The sequence below is a fragment of the Corvus hawaiiensis genome, chromosome 28 (genome assembly GCF_020740725.1).
Source record: "Corvus hawaiiensis isolate bCorHaw1 chromosome 28, bCorHaw1.pri.cur, whole genome shotgun sequence".
NCBI classification, from domain to species: domain Eukaryota; kingdom Metazoa; phylum Chordata; class Aves; order Passeriformes; family Corvidae; genus Corvus; species Corvus hawaiiensis.
Window position 1 is genome coordinate 4956228 of NC_063240.1, and position 19302 is coordinate 4975529.

Consider the following 19302-nt stretch of genomic DNA (forward strand, 5'->3'; position numbering starts at 1 on the left):
CTCATAGGGCTTCAAAGGGCCCAAAGCTCTGTGCCACCAGGCTGTGAGCAGGGGAGACTGAGCACAGCAGGGAACAAACCAGTGTTCCAGGAAAACATCACCTGCCATTCAGACACAGACAGACAGGACTGAATTAAAGGTTCTTTTATTTGGCTCTGTCAACAATGCAACCAAAAACCTGACTGAGCTGTTAACAGGCACTAAACAGTGCTGGGGTAGCTGAGCAGAGCTGAGCACACCTTCCAGTGCCTTCGTGGAGCTGTGTTTTGCACTCCAGGGAAACCACTTACCATAAAACCTTTCAACATTGTCAGACACTTTAAACAACTTCTTAAAACAGCCACAGCTTCTTCATTCTACGAATCTTTCCTTAAGGGAAATGACCTGAACCTTGTCAGAAGCATTCCTGCAAAGTTGGGTCAGCAGCATCATCGCTCTCCTTGTTGTCACTCATCTTTCCCCGCAGGTCTGTGCCCCAAGCTGAGCTGTGGGGGGTTTCAGCCCCAAAATGTGGGTGCAGCTGATGCTTCTGGCCAGGCTCTGCCACCCCCAAGCCCTCTCCATATCAGCACTGGTTGTTTGTAACAGCATTGACCCCACAGTAGAACATTAACTTGTTTAGCCAATGTGAAACTGGAGATTCTTACTAACTCACTGAATTACCAATTCCAGTAACAGAAACAACAAAAAGGAACTTCCCTGGAAGCCAAGGCGCTGCAGATCTGTAGGTTCCTTCAGTGCCAAGGTGAAGCCCAGCAGAAGGATGTTTGTTCTCAACCTACACCAAATATTGCAATAGGATTCTGTTTCAGAGCAGCCTTGGAGCAGTTTAAGGGGCAAAGCTGAAGGGACACTTCTATTTCCTGGTCTTCCTTACAACTTCTTTGACTCCCTGGTTAACAACTTTCAAGATCTTATCCAGTTTGGTTTTTGTCAGTGCCTTCCTGCTGTACCACACTTTGTCCCAGACGGAGCACAGTGACTTGGGAGACAGGTAAAGAGGGTGGTTATCATTCATCATGTCCGGCGGCCTCCTCCTGGCATACTCCTTGTAACTGGCGACTGGACAGTTCTCTGGATCCTCAGGCTTGGCAAAGAGCCGTGGGCTTGGCTCCCCTTCATTTCCCTCTGGGCTCAGATCATCCTTCCACTCCAAGTATTCCACCTCTCCTTTGGTCTTCCTCAGCACCACCTGTCCCCAGCACAGCTGGTAGGTCCAATGGTGGGTACTTGCCCCAAACCCCCTAATGAGGTTGGTGAACATGAGGTGCAACAAGCCCTGAGGGTGTGTCTTGCTTAAAATTCCCTTCTTAAAAAGGTTTTTCACATCTTCATCTGTCATGTTCTCCACAACACTCCACATTTCCTCCTTCTCCTTTTGGAACAGGTACCAATGCTTTAATTTCCAGGCTTCCTGAGAGGCCTTGAACTCTACCCCTTTCAACATGTTGTACTTGTAATTGTGGTCCTTGAGGTACCGGTCGATGCTGCGCTGGAAGAAGCTTAGGGAATTGGAAGAAAAATCCATGCCATTCTGTCTCTTGGTGGAGCTGAAGAATGAGACCAGGTAGTGGTCGAGGTCTGCAGGAGGCAGCGTGTGGATCTTGCGCGTCTCAGAGGGGTGGTGCAACTTCAGCCACTCTTCAAACACTTTTATGTCCCCCAGGGTATAGTTTCTCTTTTTCTCCTGATTCTTCAGCACATCTAAAAGACAAGACACGGCTTTGTGGACAGCAAGAGCCCACAAAGATCAGTAAAACATGAGGAGATGCACCTGCCTTCGGGAAACCATTCAGAAAGGACAGGATTCTCCCTAATCCCCTCCCCTAAAATTGTTGGTCATATCTGTGTTCTCCACAAGCCAGCACCACCCAACCGTGCCCAACTCTCCAGGGAAAGTCAGGCTCCTTCCTGCTCCCTCTTCCTTGGCAGCTGGCCCTGCTCACTGCCACAGGGAAATTTCCCTCTTAATGTGAAATAACAGCATGAACCAAAGTTTGGGGTGGACGGTGAGTGAGAACAAACAGGTGAGTAGAAGTGTACTATGATTTTGTTTAAAGGATTGCCAGGATTCCAGTTGGGCTCTCTCTCAAGTTGTCATGGCAATACCACATCTACCTAGTTCGATGTAGCATGAGAAATGAATTCTTTGGATTGCTGGAAAGCTCCATCTGCTTGCCTGTGACTCGTCCAGGGCTGAGGAGGGGGAGATGGAAAAGGGCTCACAAGCCAACACCTAGAGATTCCCCTTTTTGCACCCAGGTTCTTTTGTACAGGCTTAGTTGTCATCCTGAAAGATTGATCCCTGTCCCACTGGTTTGGGGTTTTGGCCTGTTTTGTACTGACTGCTCCAGGTGCAGAGAGGAACAGCTCATTAATCCGTAATGCTGGGCCCTCCTCTGAGCCATGAGCCAGTTACCTTGGCAGTAACAGCTACTACACAGATATTCCCAGAAGAATTCCCAGTCCCTTCAGAGGACACATGATGTCAGTCATGAAAATAGTAAAATACTGCTCCCAAACCCCAACTGTGGCAGTTTGTGTGGTTATGGCTCCACAAGGAACAACAACCCCATAGCCTTTCCAGGACCAGCACTGGTGCTGTAAGCACATTCCAGGCAGACCCCAAACGCTCCCTCTGCAACCTCTGCCCTTTCCAAGGATGTGCCCAGGCCCCTGTGCTTCAGGACAGCACATAGGAAAACCTTCATTCTTGTAAGGACTAAAGCAGTGTGTGGAGTTCTGCATTTTCCATGCAGGACTGACGCTCTGCTGCCACTGCCAGCACTAGGAGGTTTTACCACTGACTTTGGTGCAGCCAAATTTCTCTGCATTACTTCTTGTTTCTTTCTCTTGAGACCTGAGTTCACCTCTCTGGCTCCAGTTTCCCACAGGGACTCTCTCAAGTACAGCTAACATACTGTGTGGGGATACTGGGTAAAATGGAAGACCAAAGTATTCAAACTTGTTTGGGCTGGGGCACAGCCAAGAACACCTTTGGGCACCACAGAGAAGGGCATTCCCTACAGAAGTACCAATTCCTTTAGGCAGGGAGCTTTGTAGTCCCCTTGAGCAGAAACAGGAGTGCCCTAAATCCAAGAGATTTACTTAGATGCTGCAGTACAGATCTTGGCAGTGATGTGAACTCACCCTCCTTGGATATTTTGGGAAAGTGATTAATAGAACACCCCCACACCCCTGCAGACACAGAACTCCAGGCTGTCTTACCTCTGTTTGAGGCTCCAGGTGGATTGCTGTCTGGACTCTGGAATGCTGAAGAACAAGGTATCTGCCCGGATCCTGATGTCTCACTGTCCTCATTCACGTTCTCAGCACCATCCTGGCTGGAGCTTGGTGTGCCACACTCTGGAGAGCTCAGCTGGAGATGCTGCTGAACATCAGCAATGGCTTGGAACTCAAATATCACTGAGGGCTGTGCCTCAAGCTGGGCCCTGGCTTTGGTGCTGCGGACTGGAAGGGATTTGAAACATACCTTTGGTGCTGCTGATGCTGGGAGGCTCCTTGCTCTGGAAGTTTCAGCTGTGGGCCCTGTAGCAGTGAAAGGACCCAGCCTCAGGACGTTCCTGCTCGGGTCTTCTGGGTTGCTGACAGGAGCCTGCAGAATGTAGGCACGGGTTAGGGGTGGCCTTGCTGTGGGGGCAGAGGCAGCTTTTTGGGGGTCTGTTGGCTGGTGCAATGCCGTATTCTGGCAGTGGAGCATCTGCAACTCCTCAGCAGACGGCTCTGACACATTATCCTGGCTGATTCTGTCTCCCTGGTTGTCTTCATCTGCCTCATGCTGCTCTTCATCAGCGATGATCTGTAAGTCTTCATCACTTTCTGACTTCAGGTCCTGTTCACCAGTTTGGACTATACCACCAGACACTGTGAAGTTCCGCTCTGCTGCAGAGTACAATGTTATGGGTTTCCTGGTATTTTGACTCCCCCTGGGCTCATTATTCCTTGTGTAGGTGCTGTCAGCTGTCTGCTCACTGAACCCTTGGGATCTGCCACATGACCCTGTGCTCCCAGAATCTGCTTGACCTATCTCAAAAGATAATGGGGTCAGCTTGAGCCTCTTTTCCTCAAAGCTACCTTCCCTTGTCAAAGACTCAGAAGACAGGAACCTCTTTATCTTTCCTACAGCCTCAGTCTCTTCTTCACCTCTGTCACATAACTTTCCAAAGTGCCAGTGATAGGCGTGTCCGACTCTGCACATCCAAAGCAGAGCGTTGTCATTGCTCAGGGGACCCGTGTTATGCACAAATTCCAGGGCTGGGATCTGGTTGCATATGGTCCCGTGACTGTGTGCCCAGATCACAAGTTTGGAGAGATCTGCTTGAAGGGAACTGGCACTGCTGCACCCTTCATCACTGGCGCTCTTGCTCTGTAAAGATGTGTTGGAGAGAACATGAGTGAGAGAGGATGTGCAGACAAGAGCAGTCCTGGGGCTGTTTCTGTCCCTCCCCAACAGTGCAATAATTGTAGACCAGCAATTTCATCTCAGGATTCTTTTTAAAAATCAATTTGTTCATTCTCTCTGTCTGTGCTATCATTTATGCCATAACAGACACTCACCATGCTGCTGCTTTCTGTCTCACTGAGCCTTCTCTCAGGTGGAGATCAGTAAGTGACTCTTTGAATGGCCTTTCTCTCTCAGAACCTGAAATGATCATCACATGTGTGTGCTATATACATGGATGTGTGTATATGGATATATATGTATATAAAACCCTGACCAGAAGATGCAACTGAATTTCTCCATGCTCAGCCCACTGCAGGCCTGTGCCCTCCCTGGGCTGAGCTCCCACTGTGCTCCCAGGAACTCTACACACAAAACCTGACTGGGGTAAATATTTGCAGGATCAGCCTCTGCAACACCAACGAAACGGAAACTAAATATAAACACTGAAAATAGAATTTTACAAACTGAACTCTGCAAGCTATTCCTTCAGCACTCCGTGGTTGGCAAGCTCTGTGTCTCCAAGTGCTGATCTGCAGAGAGAGAACCAGAAATAGTGAGGCTGGTTCAGCCTGACATTCTCTGACTTTGCAAACAGTAGCAAGAGGCAGTTTCCCAACTGAAGAACTTGCACATGCAACTCGTATTTGTATTAGAGACTAAATCTGAAACTCTCCCATCTGTTTGGAAGGCTCCATGCAGCAGCCTGGAAGTCAACCCTGTTTCTGTGTCACAGGGAACATGTAATGTGCCCTCAGCACCATGGCAGCCCTGTGTGGCCATTGCCAACACCGTGCGTTCGCATCTTGGTCCATGATTAATTAAAAGCTTTGCAATTAGTGGTGGTAAAAGAAGCAAGGCTGAAAACGCTGGACACGGGGACCTTGTCTAAAGTGGTTCTTTGAGCAGTTCTTTTGAGCATTTCTGGCCTAAACGGGACACAGCTCTCGGGGAGAACAGGCCCTGGCTGGCGGTCAGTGAGCACACGCTGCGCAGGTACGGGAGCTCCAGCCCCAGGGCTCCTGCTCTCCCAGCGAGATGGGGAACACGGGAGAAGCCCATCCCAGCTGACAGCTGTAGGGCTGCTCTGTAACCCCTGAACACGGTGCTTATCCGCAGGGATTTATCTCAGGAGTGTGGTAGTTAGACTGAGGGTTAAGCCAGCAGCACAGGGGCAGGAACGGCTGTGCCGCAGAAGTGCTGGCCCCAGGCAGAAGCTGTGCCCGGTGCCCTTGGTGTCCAGTGAGCTCAGTGCCCACCCAGCACCAGCCCAACACACCGGCTCTCCTGTCCAAAGAGAACAGGTCACACCCCTCGCAGGTGCCAGCCGACAGAGAATGACAGGGAAGCACAAGAACTGCTCCCTTTGGGGTGAGCCTGCAGCACAGCAGCACAGCTCCCTTCTGCACTTAGGCTCCATCAATCCATATGTTCCTTCCTAATGATAGCACAGATAATTTTAGCCTGAGTGCTTGGCTGTTGCATGTGCCAGCGTGTGGAATGTGCAAAGGCAGGGTTTACTGAGAATTTTTTAGCAAAATCCGCTGCTGCTTTAACAAAAAGTCAGACAATAAAAGCCTTTTTGGAAGCAGCAAATGCAATCTGAGCTCCTGATGTTAATCAAGGCCTTGTATGGGATCTACTGTTCCCGTGAGCTCACTCCTGATGAATCCCAGCAAACAGGGTGGGGAGTCACCTCCAGTGGCCATTTCAGCTGCCCTGACCCCTCACAGAAACAGGCTCTGCCCAAGCTTCTCCCCAGAGATGTTTGACCTGTTCCCACCTCCCCAGGCCAGGCAGCTCACAGCCTGCTCCTGCTAAGCCCCTACAAGATGAACATAAACTTGGGGGAGAACCATTTTCCCTCCTGAAGTAAAAGAGAGTTTTATCTTCGAGTTCAGTCCATGCAATTCCCCGAAAGGGCTGAGCCACTCAGACAGACTCAAAGGAACTTCCATGCCAACAATCTGGTGCCTTCAGTCAGTGTGGGAAAAGGTAACAGGAACGGAAGCTCCACATGGTCGTAAGGCCACAAAATTACTGACTTGGCAGATGAACATCTTGATCCCTATCACAGGCCTCTGCAAATGGAATGCTTTTATCTCTCCTTATCTCCAGGCACATGTCTTCCTCTTCCTGATCTCTTGGAAAAAAAAGCCTTTTTTTTCTCTTGCTATTTAGTTCCCAGCACAGGCTCTGGTGTTCAGCTACAGACCCTTCAGCCTGCTATGGCCCTCAGACTTCCAGCAGCTGAGATTTTGCTAAAGAAATGGCAAATGGAATCAGCCTGGATTCACAGTCACAGCTGAATGAGAAAAATGACCACTGTCCTTCCCCCAAAGGCTGAACTGGCACATGTGTCTTCCCTTTGAATAATAAAAATCCATCTTGATCGTTTCCACAGTTTTTACCTGCTTTCAACCACCCTGGGATCCCTGTGGGGAGAATTCTGGGCTTGGAGTTTGGGGCTGAGGTTTATTTTGGAGCCTTGTGCCTGATTCAAGTGTCTGTGTGGCTGGGAGTGATGTTGTGGGTTAATCCTCTTTCCAGGAGAAGCTCCCATCTGATAATGGACACTGTGTACAGGACCCACACCTTTCTGCAGGAAAACAGGACATTCCAGAGCTGTACAGTAAAGGATTTAAATTTTTTTTAACCCATAGGGAATTCAGTCTACTGCTAAAACCTATAGTTAGGTGAATTCAGGCTCACTTATGGGAAAAAAAAAAGTGTTTGTTTTTTTTTTTTTAAATCTACAAAGTTTGGCTTTCTCAGGGCCCACTCCACACAGCTTTCCAGGCCTCATTGTTGTGGGCACTGATTTCACCTCTGTATTCCAGAAAATGTGGCCAAGTAATTTCACAGGAGTCCCCAGCACTTCAGGGGAGACTGAACTTTGGGCTGACTGAAACACGGAAATGCTTTTGCTGTTTTAAGACTTTATGTGCGTCCTTTGAGTCCTTGGGAGGAGGGGAGGGAAGCCAACTCAGCACTTTCTGAGATTTATCCTCCTGTAAGGTCTGTCAGACAGTCACCTGAGAGTATCACCACTGGGATGTTCCTCTCTCCCCCTCCCAGGTGTGCTGAAGGCCTGAACCCATAAAACAGACACAGCCTTGTGCAAACAGTAGCACTACATAAAGACACTAATTTCGAGGCACTAAAAGCTCTTTGCCCCCTCTGTCCTTGTCCCATTGCCCTGTGACAGCCCTGGCTGGTTCCTCTCACGGGCTCCAACGCCTGTTTTGCAGATTAGAACCTGGGACACGCACGGAGCCAGAGAATTGGAGAGCACTGGCTTCCCTGCTCCAGATAAGACAGTGCAGGAAACTGCAACAATCCTGGTAGGAAAACAACAGGATACAGAACAGCTGTGCTTAAACTTGACTCCTGCCCCCTTCCCAGCTCCCTTGGGAAACCCTCCCTGGAGGTGAGGGGACCTGGGACAGTCCCCAAACACACACGTGGGGCATTGCCAGAGCATGGGGGCATTGCCGGGGCCGTGTCAGGGCAGGAAAGGCTGAAGCTGCACTCAAACACATCTGGCTGCAGGATGGGAGCTGAGTGGAGCAGCTGCAGCTCATGGCTGCCAGAAATCATGGAGCTTGTCCCACCCTCCTTAGCAGGAGCCTGGGGGGTGGATCCATCATTTCCTAGCACATCGGTTTTCCTGCTCTCTGCAATGTTTGTTTCCCTCCTCATCTGCCCTGTACAAAAATCTTCTGAGCACCTCTTCAGCTCTCTTCCTGCTTCCCCACATCCTTCCACCAACCTCTCCTGACCTGCTTGCAGAAATACAATTCCCAGGATACATCCTGTACTTGCTACAGGGCACCATGCCTCCATTTTGAGAGATGCTCCCAGAAAATCCCACCCGGTGTGTCTGCGGAGGGCAGGATCTGTCTGCAGGCACTGGCTCCGAGTGGGAGACAGACCCTGCTGGAAAACACTGGCCTCCTGCACCACATTCCTTAAACAAGAGCTGTTTTGTTCCAAGACTCAGACACCACTTTTTCCCCGAGTTCTAATTATCTCTGCTCCTGAGGGGCTGCGTTCCAGAGCCGCTGGCCTGGGATGTGACTGTGAGCACTAAATCAAGGCCTCTGAAAAGTGCTAATAAAAGCCATGGGCAGCTGGCACTGCCAGGGCCACCAAACAGGGATCAGCCACCAAACCAGCCTGAGTAAAGGAAAAAATTCATCGGAAACCATGAAGTTCTATAAATAGGAGCTCATGTTGTATTTCCCAGGAGGAAGCTGGAAAGCTGAAATCAGCGATGGGCAAATCTGTGACCTGGGCAGGAAATGCTGCAACGTCACTAACACAGCGTCAAGGTGCAGTCCAGGGGCACCTCACACCTGTGCCAGTGCCCCAGGGACATCTGGCTGGACTGTCCCCGCGATTCCATGTGCAAGCTGTGACAGATAAGCACGGAGAGGTTACCGGCACAGCCCAGCCGCGGGGATTGACCGTGTCCCCCACCGCTGTTTGTGTGACAGTGGTCTGTCCCCTCACCCTGGGCACGAGCTACCGGGGTCCAGAAGGCCAGTGCAGGAGCATCGCTGCTTCACTCGCTGTTCTCGGGGTTCGTCCCCAAGTGCCGGGAACGGGGTGGCTCCGGTACCGCCCGCTGCACCAGCACCTTTGGTCCGCCCGGTTCTGCCGCGTTTGAGCGCGCCGGGCTCTCGAATCACCCGGGAACGACGTGGGACGGGCACCCTTTTGTTCGTGCTCCCCCGCGCCCGGAGCCGCCCGGTACCGGCAGGGGGAGCTCGGCTCCGGTACCGGCGGAGGGCGCTCGGTCCCGGTACCGGCAGGGGGCGCTCGGCCCCCGGTGCTCGCCCCGGCCGCGCCGGTCCCGGTCCCTCCGGGAACCGCAGCACCGCAGCCAGGCCCGCACCGATGCGGCAGGGCGGGGAGAAGGGAGTCCCCGGGCCGGGCTCGGTCGGTGCTGCTCTGCCAGTACCAAACAGCCAAAGCGAACAGCTGGCGCTTGGCGAGGGAAGGGCGCAAATCCTGTTTGATTTGTCAGGGCGTTTATCGCCTTTTTTTTACATTTCTGAGCGCCTTTTAAAGTTTGACTAAAATCATCGTGTGCTACAAGGTGTTTCTTCAACCATCTGCTAAACTGAACCGAACCAATCTAACCCAACCCAACCCAACCCCACCCATCAGTGCTGGGAGCAGGACACAGCACCCAGCTGTGTTTCACCTCTGTTTTGGGGCCTGGCACCCACCCCTCTCTGAGCTGAGCTAGACCCTGTCCCCTGTTGTCCCACCTGCCCGCAGACCAGAGCTCACGTGTTTCCCCAGCACGCTCTGGCTGGAGTGTGGCAGCAATTTGTTATTAAATAGTGATTGTGGTGAATCTGTGACTTGTAATTAAATGTAATTGTTCAAAATGGGACATCGTAACCTAGTTCTTTTACAATACAGACCATCTTTAGCAACTGACACCTCAGCTCCTTCCTACCCCTGTCTAAAGGCCCTGAAATCGAGGTGATTCAGCCTGGGGATGCAGGACTCAGTCTCACCAGCACTAGCTAACACTGCACTGCTGCACCCCAGGTGTTTACGGAGATTTGCTGGGATGTGATGGGAAATGGCTCCTGGAGACAGGAAAAAACACTTTGTTGGTAACCAAGTACCTTGCAGGGGAGGGGAAGCTCCTGGGCTGTGGGATGGCTTGTTTCCAGTCACTGCTGGCTCTCTGGCATGGGGAGCACAGAAGGAACCCCAAGTTCTTGTCCCTCACAAAACATCCCCCTGAGCAGCACCCCAGGATTTTGGCCACAGGCAAATGCATTGCTTTATGCTCCCTAATGATGCCATGGGACACCTGTAAGACTTGCAGGCTCCCACCTTTGGAGCCTTGGCTCCTGCTCAATTTTCTACTCCGTCCTTGTTTTGACGTGCCACTGTGTCCCTTACCTGCTCCAAGGTCAGGCAGGCAGCCTCCCACAGAGCACAGCACTGCCCAAGGACAGGATCTCATCCAAGGCACAGGGCAGCCTAGGAGAGAGGGAAGAGAGGTGTTAGTTAGGAAAGAGAACTCCAAGCAACCTGCCAATCCCTTGCGTGGGATGGAAGCAATAAGCAAAGCTCTCTGCCCTGAGAACTGAGAGCCCTCAGCTTTGCTGGGCTCTGAGTGGCTGCCTGGGGCAGCAGCCAGGACCAGCAGGATCTGGAGAGTGGCTCCCCATTGCTGTCTGCCACTCCTTGAGAGCAGAGCTGAGAGCCCTAGGGATGAAAACCCCACAGCTGGATGATTCTTTGGGCAAGAAACTCACACTCTGGCCTTGGATCTGGGAGAGCTGCAGCCGTAACACCCTGCCCAGAGTGGGAGGAGGAGCAAACCAGGCAACTCCGCTCTACAGATTCCAGAGAAACCAGAGCCAATGGGTGGTTTGGATCTGGAGTCCTCAGCTGAAACTGCCCCTGAGGGAAGGATTCTGAGAACTGACTTACACCTGCTGCAGAAGGAACTTGTCATCTTGCAGGATGGAACGAAGTATTTCTCAATAAATAAAGTATTGTCATGTATTTTCTGAGCCCTGAAAATGTATCTGAACTGCCCCTTGGAGGGAACTTAGCTCCACAGGGAGAGTGTGTGAGCTCATGCAAATGCTCCTCTGGCTGAAGGTGCAGACAGTACTTGCACAGGAGGGAACCAGGAGTGATGCATCCCCAACTTCCAAACCTGCTGCCAGGCAGTGGGAGTCTCTTTTGGGCTGTGGTGATGCTGGTTTTACCTAAAACCAGGAATGCAGTGCTGTGGTGCAGAGCAGGGAGCTCTGTAGTTCTGCACACAAGGAGCCCCTGTGCCTGTGTTTTGGGGATGCTGGGGCCCCATGAGGCACCCCTTGCACGGGCTCGGGTCATCGCCCACCACATTCACTGCCCTGGTATCAGAGAGCTCACCAATTAAATATTAAAAACTTCTAAAGGATATTGGGTTTCTTTTGTTCCTTTGGCATCGCCAATGTTCTCAGTTCTCCCTGACTTCAGATGCTGCATGTTCCTGCCTTCATGTTCTTTTAGTGCTTAATTTCATACTTCCTTTCCCTCCTGTCTGTCACAGGGAGCACCTGCTGTACAATCCAGACCAGGAGATGGCATTTAGGGAGCAGATTCCTCACCCAGATCCCAGTCTACAGTCAAACCACCAATTCCAGCGTTCTGTGCACAGGCCGTAGTGTGTCCTCATACACTTCCACCCAGTTGATGCAGAGTGCTTTGGCTTTGAGTCTGGAATCAGAATGTGAGATTCCTGAACGCTTTCACCATCTGAAGCACAAGCAAACCTTCACACCACGAAAGCAAAAGCCCCTCAGTCATAGAGCAAGGATTCCCTGAACTGTTCCACTGCACAACATCCTTCAGGAACATACGGGCCGGCAACCACGAGATGTCCACTGCATAACTGCAGCACTGACAAACCAATTGAGCCTCAGCAGCTGCCGCTGGGGAGGTTTTATTCATCCCCAGCACTGCCTTTTAAACTTAAGTGCCACTGAACAAACACATCTTTGATCCAAGCAGGAAATAATTTGGAGCTTTGTGTTTAATAGAGCTGCAGCCCTGGGGAAATGATGCCATTCTTGGCTGGGATGACAATGGGGCTCACGGCAGGCACAGAGCATGGCTGTCCCCATCCTCTCCGAGCCAGCTGTGTTTGGACACCTTTGTTCTTGACTCAGTGTGGAAACAAGCTGCACGGGGGCCAAGGCTCCTGAGCTGCCATGTGTGGCACCAAAACACAGGATTTGGGGAGGGGGGGAGCAGGATTTGGGCAATCTCTCCTGTCCTCTTGCTCCTTCTGCCTTTGGAGTCTCTCGTGTCCCCCTCAGCTCCAGGGGACCCACAGTATGGATTAGGGGGCTGCAGACACAATCATGGAAGAACACGTGGGCAGTACTGGGCTGTATGCACCTGTGTGATCCATGTGCCCGAGGTGGGGGCACACACACCTGTGTGATCTGTGTGCCCAGGGGGCACACACCTGTGTGCTTCCATGTGCTTTGGGGGCCACACACACCTGTGTGATCTGTGTGCTTCCATGTGCTTTGGGGGCCACACACACCTGCGTGATCTGTGTGCCCAGGGGGCACACACCTGTGTGCTTCCATGTCCTTTGGGGGCCACACACACCTGTGTGATCTGGGTGCCTTGGGGACACCCCCCCCCCTTTATACCGTGGACACCTCTTCAAATGTTGCTGCAATTTCTAGCAGTAAAATCCTGTGCTCAGAGCAGGGATCGAGCAGCAGGCAGGCTCCACACCGGAGGGAGCATCCCTAGGCGCTCTGCAGGTGCCTGTCTCTCTGTCAGGGCCCTTTTTCATTTAAATAACCTGTGCTCAGACTGTGACATTCCCCTGTCTGGAGTCATCTGGCATCTGTGCCATATCCATTAGAATAGTAGATGCAACAGGAGACACCTGAGGACAGAGGGGCAGAGCTAAGGTTTCAGGAACAATCCCAGAGCCTGGCAGGTGAGCGATGGAGATGGTGCAGCAATAATGCATGAGCTGCGCCTGCCTGCCCTCGGCCCTGCGGCACTGCTCGTCTGGGAGCTGCTGTTCCAGTTCCCTCTGAGCTCCACCACAGTGCCACCCGCACTGCTGGGAGAACCAGTACAGCACAGCGGCCCGGTAACGGACTGGGAACGCCACGTGATGGTGGGCTGGGAGAGAAGCAGATCCGGGGGCCTGAGTACTCTCAGAGTCCTGCAGAGCCTCCCCAGGTTCCAGCTCTGGACATTGCTGCTGAGCCAGCAAGCCCCCTCGAGGGGCTGATAAGGCACTATACTCAGGGAGTCACAAAACCAAATCATTGTAAGGAAGTGAAGGAGCTTTCCAGGCCATTGCTGGGCACAGGAAAGCAAGAGAATGGCAGTCAGCTCTCCCTGCAAACCAACCCCTGACTAAAGCAAGAAGGAAATGCAGAGCTGGAGCTATGGACAGAACAGAAATGGTGTTTACTTCCCTGCCCTGGGATGGCGGGAGATGTGCTTGGAAGGAGGGTTGTTTGTATAAATAAATGTTCATTCTTGGCAGTGGAATGCAAACTATGCTGAGGGGCTGGAACCAGGCACTCGGGAAAGCTGAGGCCAGAGCAAGGGAGAGACGGAGTGAGGCTGCAGAGAGGAAATTCACATTCATTTTTAGCAACTTGGAGAGTTTCTCAAGCCTGCTTGACATTTTTAATTATGCTGATGCAGAGTCCATTTCAAGGACAAAAAAAGTCAGGATTGCAGGTTAAACAATTAGGAAATTTCACACCAGACAGTGAGGAGCAGTGTTGCCTGGGGGTCTGGAGACTCTCTGAAACACGGGATCATCTTTCAGCCTTTCTAGACAGACGGAATTTGAATGTCTTGCAGAATCCTCACCCAGGTCAGGAACTCAAGAGCGTGGCCCTGTAAACCTCTCCTGATGGTATTTTCTGCAATCACATGGCAGGCAGGAAAGATGAGCCTGAGCCACTGCTCTTTGTCCAGGCTTTCCTGCAAGGTTTCTGGAAGGGCAGGAAACCATCCTGCAATGTGGCATCGACTGTGTCAGAATCTGTAACTTTACAGTGGGAAACACTGCAATTTCTCGTGGAGAGTGAGCTCAGCTCGGTGGTGTCACATCACAGAGTCAGGGCCTGTCTGTTTTCCATGCTCAGAAAGTGTTGCATTGTGACCTCAGGGTCTCACTTTCCCTGTGTATTTGTGGAAAAGAACTTTACCTGCCTGCTCACCCACCGTCCTTTCTGAAGAATGTGCAAGGACCTGTCCCTACATTTCAGTTTGGGTGTCAGGGGCCATGGCTGTGGCACTGGAAGGGCAGGAATTGCCTGTGTTGAGCAGAGATGTCAGCCCCCTGCTCAGAGTCCAGTGCATGAGCTGGCACCGGGCTGGGGACAGCGGAATGGAATTGGAACCCACCTTCTCTTTGAGATAATGGAAAGTCACAGGGAGGTATCCAGCTTTGGGCATGAATAAATCATTACAGGTATGAATTATTCAGGGCTCAGCCCTCCACATGTGCCAGCAGCATCTCTACTGTGCGGGGTTTCTTCCCCAACACTCCAGGTCTATGGTAGGCTGATGAGTCCAAGTATTCAAATAAGATTAAAATAATTTAAAATCTATCAGTAAAAAGCTTCTTGAAAGTGCTGTGACACCTCAGGCTGACATTCCAATGGTCAGGCAATGTCTGAGCTCCATAAGCTGTCCCCAAGTTAGTCACAGCATGGGATGGGAATAAGAAGTGGCTCAGGAAACTGGGAGCACAGGTTGGAGAACTGGAATGATGGGCATAGAATCAATACAGGAACCAATGCAGCCTTCTGATAACCTCTAACACAAACACAGGTATTATCTGGATTTCTCAAATGCCAATAAGCAATTTTGGTAGCACTTGGGGGATCAATCAAAATTTCTGGCTTTGAGCTGTGCTGTGAGATCAGTGGCTTTGCCTTGTGGTGCTTTTTTAAAATCCTGTTTATTATGAGCTGAAATGGGTTGAATGAAGACCTGGTTTGCAGTGACTGGAAGGATGGCACTGTTAAAGCTGGTTAGAGTGATCACTGTTAGAGTGATGATTTTAATGTCAGAGCCCAAATCACTGAGCCTGGGGCCCAGGAGAGCAGGGGCAGCCACGAGCCCCAGCTGCTGCCAGGTGATTTCTGGGGAAGAGCAGCAGCTCTGGGATGAGTTGCAGGGGGTATAATCAGACCACAGATTAATCAAACCACAGATTACTCAAACCATAGCCTAATCTTCACCATTCCAGCCCCGACTAGGAGGGAGAAAAGTCCTGTGTTGAACAGCCAGGAAATGGCTGGTTCGTCCCGCACAGGAAATGAGTCACCCCAGAGCATCGGGAGGAGCTGTGGGGACAGGGAAGTGCTGAAATAACATGGACGGAGAATAGCAGAAATACAGAAGTCTCTTGTGTCGTGGATTAAAAAGAAGGAAAGATGTAAAACGTGAGCTCTTGTGATTCTACTTCAAATTTGAAGTTCATGTAGGTGCTTGCAGCATGAAATACCCGTAGAAGGGGAACTCGGAGTGTGCGATGGCAACACAAACCATGCCCACGTGCAGCTCTCCTGCCTTGCAGAGTGTCCCTCACCTGCTCAGCTCTGGCCCTGCACAGGAAGCCTCACGTCACTGTGGTGGCAGAGCTCCAGTCGGGGAGCCCATACACAGGTTAGGAATCACAGAATCATGGAGTTATTCCCCCTTGTCCAGACCCTTGTAAAAAATCAGTCTCCAAAAACATTTCTTTTTATTATTGACAGCACATTAAGCCCAATTCCAAACCCATTTATTTATCAACTACCAACCAGAACATTCTTTGATAGTACTGCATGCTGCCAAACTCTCGTGGATCAATGGAAGAAACACTCCCCTCACTCATGTCCTGCTTGGAAAGCCACGTCTGGGCAGGTATGAGCTGCACCCCTTCCAGATGCTGGAACAAACACAGCCAGCTCTCCCACTCCTCCTCCTCCAGCCACCCCAGCTGCAGAGGCACTTTGGGTCCCTCTCCTGGTTCCTTCCCTCAGGTATGAGGAGGGGAGGCCGTGGGTCAGAGCTGGACGTGTCTGCTGGACTGACAAACCCTGCAGGGATTCTGCTCCTGCTCGGATTCCGCTCCTGCTCTGCCCGCCCCTCACTAACCATTCCCAGAGCGGTGATGTGGCATCGTGAATGATGCACAGAAGAATGTTCTGGCACCATGAGATGCTGCTGAAGCTGCCAATACACTTTGAAATAAAAACGCCGTGTTCGCTGAGAGGGGCTGAAAATAAATAAAAGCCACAGAGAGAAGCAGAAGGATTGAAGACACCCCCTGCTCCCTGTTTTTTTTGAGATTCAGTGGTAGCACAGTTATCTGTGCGAGTTCCCTGGTTTAGGGCCTTGCTGGGAATAATGGGGCAGGAGAGGAACTTCCAGGAAAACAATTGTCACTGACAGCAGTATCCAGGATGCACCGGTCTACTCAGGGGTTTGGGCTCCTGAATTATGCCCTGTTTAGGAGGGTTCTGGTTTTCAAACCGCTGACAGAAACGTTGGGTGGAAGAGGAAGGAGAAGGGGAAGAGTTTTGCCAGTTTGTGAAGGACACGGTTGCGAAGAGAAGTGTCCGTGACCCCACACGGGCTGTGGAGCTGTGTAACAATACAAAGGGAAAAGGCAGGAAAGGGTCCGTTTTGTTTCAGAGAGTTTTTCTTCCCTGCTGGTGAATTAAATGCCAAGAGATAACACATGCAGGAAGGGCTCAAAAAGGGAACAAGCTGGGTGTGCCCCAGAGCCCTTCCCGGCCAGAGGAACCAGTGCCAGAACCAGGGTGGGACGTGGGACGTTGCTTGCTGTAGGATCATACAAAAGAAGCTGATTCATTTTTTTCCCTTTGCCCTCCTCTTTTTTTTTTCATATCGTTATTTTCATCTGGGTTTGTTTTTCAAAACAAACACAAGGACACATAGGGGCTGGTCCTGCTCCCTGCTGGGTTTTCATTTCAAGTGTAATCTTGTTCTTAAAAGCATTTTCCCCTTTGGCCCAGAGAAAACCACAACAGTGTCACTGGTCACTTGTAGTCCCATAATACCTGAGCAGATGCCATCTAAAAAATTCTGTTCCTATTGCAGGAAAATGGCTGATAAAATGTTGCACAATCATCATTAATGCAAGAACTGTGGAAAATCAGGGTGAGCTTGCACAAACCTTGAAGAGCCTTTTAAGTCAGACCACACCTGCAAAGGAAAGGCCTTTGGAAATTGGGAATCCTGTGGTGGCATTCACCTTTGTTTGCTCTGCCAAAGATACCTGAAAAGCACCTGGGATACCTGCACGTGCCATATACTCATGTCAGCAACCACTAGACAATCAGACCCCGTCCTGGCCTGTGATCTGTGCCGAGTGTTAATGAATGTTTTCAGTCTTTGTGGGGTGTTCAGAGTACTCTTCTTTAGGGTACAGAAATACCCCGTATTAAAAAAAAAAAAAAAAAAAAAAAGAGAGATTCTGTCTCCACAGCATCCTCTACCATCAAGGGATTCCTTACTTCGGGAAGAAACACCTCCACGGGAAATACACCTTAAACCAGCCACAGTTCAAGGGAGTGCAGGGAGCTTGTGCTGGCAGTTAAATTCCTGCTCTCTTTGATCACATCACTTTATCTCTCTGGCTCTCAGCTACAGTGGACCCATAATCCCATCATTTTCCCATTCTTTGCCTCATTGAAGTTGTAAATCTCTTATCTGAGGCAGCAGCTGAGCCTTTCATATGCAGGACACAGTAAATAACCTGGTTTCAGATAGGTCTAGTTCCCTTCAGCAATAGGTCAGAACACACTTTTCCTTGGTTTTAAACTCCAGAGGGGCCAAACTGGAAACCCAGTAAGCCAAAGATTTGGGGAATCAGAGCTCCCAGCTTCTGGAAAGATCCAAGGCAAAGGGAAGCTCCTGCATTTCACAGAGGGTGAGAAGAGTGAGGCAGGCAGGTGATGTTTGATCCTAGCCACTGAAACCCCTGAGCACTGCCTCAGTGAGAAATGAGGGCTCTGGCCAGAGGACCTGGCACAGGAACACGGTTTTTGGAGAAAACAGACCATTTCACTTCTAACTTTTTCTCTTCCCTACTCACGTGTCAAGTGTGCGCTTGAGAGAGACACGAGAATTCAAAATGCATGTCTGTACCTGCCAGAGTTACCTGACACAAAGCAGAAACACTGCCCAGGGATAACACTCCAAATTTCCTTTGCACTCCTATTTTTAAAATAATTTTCTGAGCCCTCCCATACACAGCTGTGTCACAGCCCAGGTGTTTTACAAGTGCTGCCAAAGCAGAGGTGCTCTGGCAGAACTGCCAAACACTCTCACAGAAAAGCCCTGGGTGGGACGGCTGGCAGGGCAGAGGAGCCTGGCTGAGGGCAGAGCTAGAAATTAGCTAGAAACTGTCCAGTTAATCCCCGTGGGGTACGGCAAGTGAGGCTCAGAAAACGGGCACTTGACACCGGAATCCCCAGCGAGCAAAAACTGCCTGTATTTAAACAGAGTGTTTCATCCATGGCAGCAGTGGCTCCATGGAGCAGTGGTGGGGAGGATCCAGCTGTGCCCGAGGGTCGGGGTTGGGGACAGACCCCCACACTTGTCTCGGTCACCCTGAGGGAGCCACGGAGAGATCTCACACAAAGCCACCGCAGTCGGTTGAAATTAACCAGAGGTGGCCCAGCACTGGCAAAGCAAGTCCTCCAGAGGTTTAACAAGCGCCGAATCACTGGAATATACATGAATCCCTGCAAAAGTGGGGCCTACAGGCAATGACCGACATTAAGAGTGAGACAAGCCGATCTAATTCCGCACTGAAGTGCCCCTAATGGGCCATAGGGCTGAGCAGCACAGTGTCACAACGGTACCTGAGGCTCGGCAGGTACGTTTACCGTCTTACCTCACAGGATCTATCTCTCTCTCTCTCTCTCAACTTCTGGTAATCTTTATCCTGAAGACATTAACTCCGTCCTCTACCTTAAACAAGCCCCTGCGCCCTACGCGACCCCTGAGAGGCAGCACAGGCGGACGCGCCTCACCCGGGATGGCGGCGGCGCGCGGCTTCCCTGCCCGCCCCCAACATGGCGGCGGGGCCGAGCCGCCCCCGCGGCCCCCGGCTGCACCATGTGCACGCGGGGGGACCCCCTTGCCCATATCCAAGATGGCGCCCAACGCCCTGATTCGGATGCCCTGCCCCCAATCAAGATGGCGGCTCCAGGCGTCATTCCGGCCCCCTTCCCGCTCTGAAGATGGCTCCTCCCAGCCGCCTCCCTCCGCCTACCGAATGGCGCCGC

General features: G+C 51.3%; 1 protein-coding gene across 3 annotated transcripts; it reads right to left on the bottom strand.

Annotated features, from left to right (window-relative positions):
* Window positions 1-129: 129 nt before the first annotated feature.
* Window positions 130-19070, bottom strand: LOC125317923 (uncharacterized protein KIAA1958 homolog). 3 transcript variants are annotated; one of them, XM_048288181.1, is made up of 6 exons: window positions 18909-19070; window positions 10394-10474; window positions 4579-4663; window positions 3494-4387; window positions 3229-3388; window positions 130-1722 (listed from the first exon to the last, which is right to left on the bottom strand). In XM_048288181.1, the coding sequence occupies exons 3-6, from the start codon at window positions 4579-4581 to the stop codon at window positions 857-859; spliced, it is 1923 nt and encodes a 640-aa protein (XP_048144138.1). In that variant the 5' UTR covers window positions 4582-4663; window positions 10394-10474; window positions 18909-19070; the 3' UTR covers window positions 130-856. The 3 variants fall into 3 exon arrangements, with proteins under 3 accessions (XP_048144138.1, XP_048144137.1, XP_048144136.1); XM_048288180.1 differs by having other exon boundaries at window positions 3229-3391; XM_048288179.1 differs by having other exon boundaries at window positions 3229-4387.
* Between the last annotated feature and the right edge of the window lie 232 nt (window positions 19071-19302).

What these genes read in the sequence shown, in the direction of transcription:
- LOC125317923 (XM_048288179.1), bottom strand. An exon ending in ACCTGGAGCCTCAAACAGAG is followed by an intron (nt 1,723 to 3,228) that starts GTAAGACAGCCT and finishes CTGTCCACAAAG; the next exon opens with CCGTGTCTTGTCTTTTAGAT.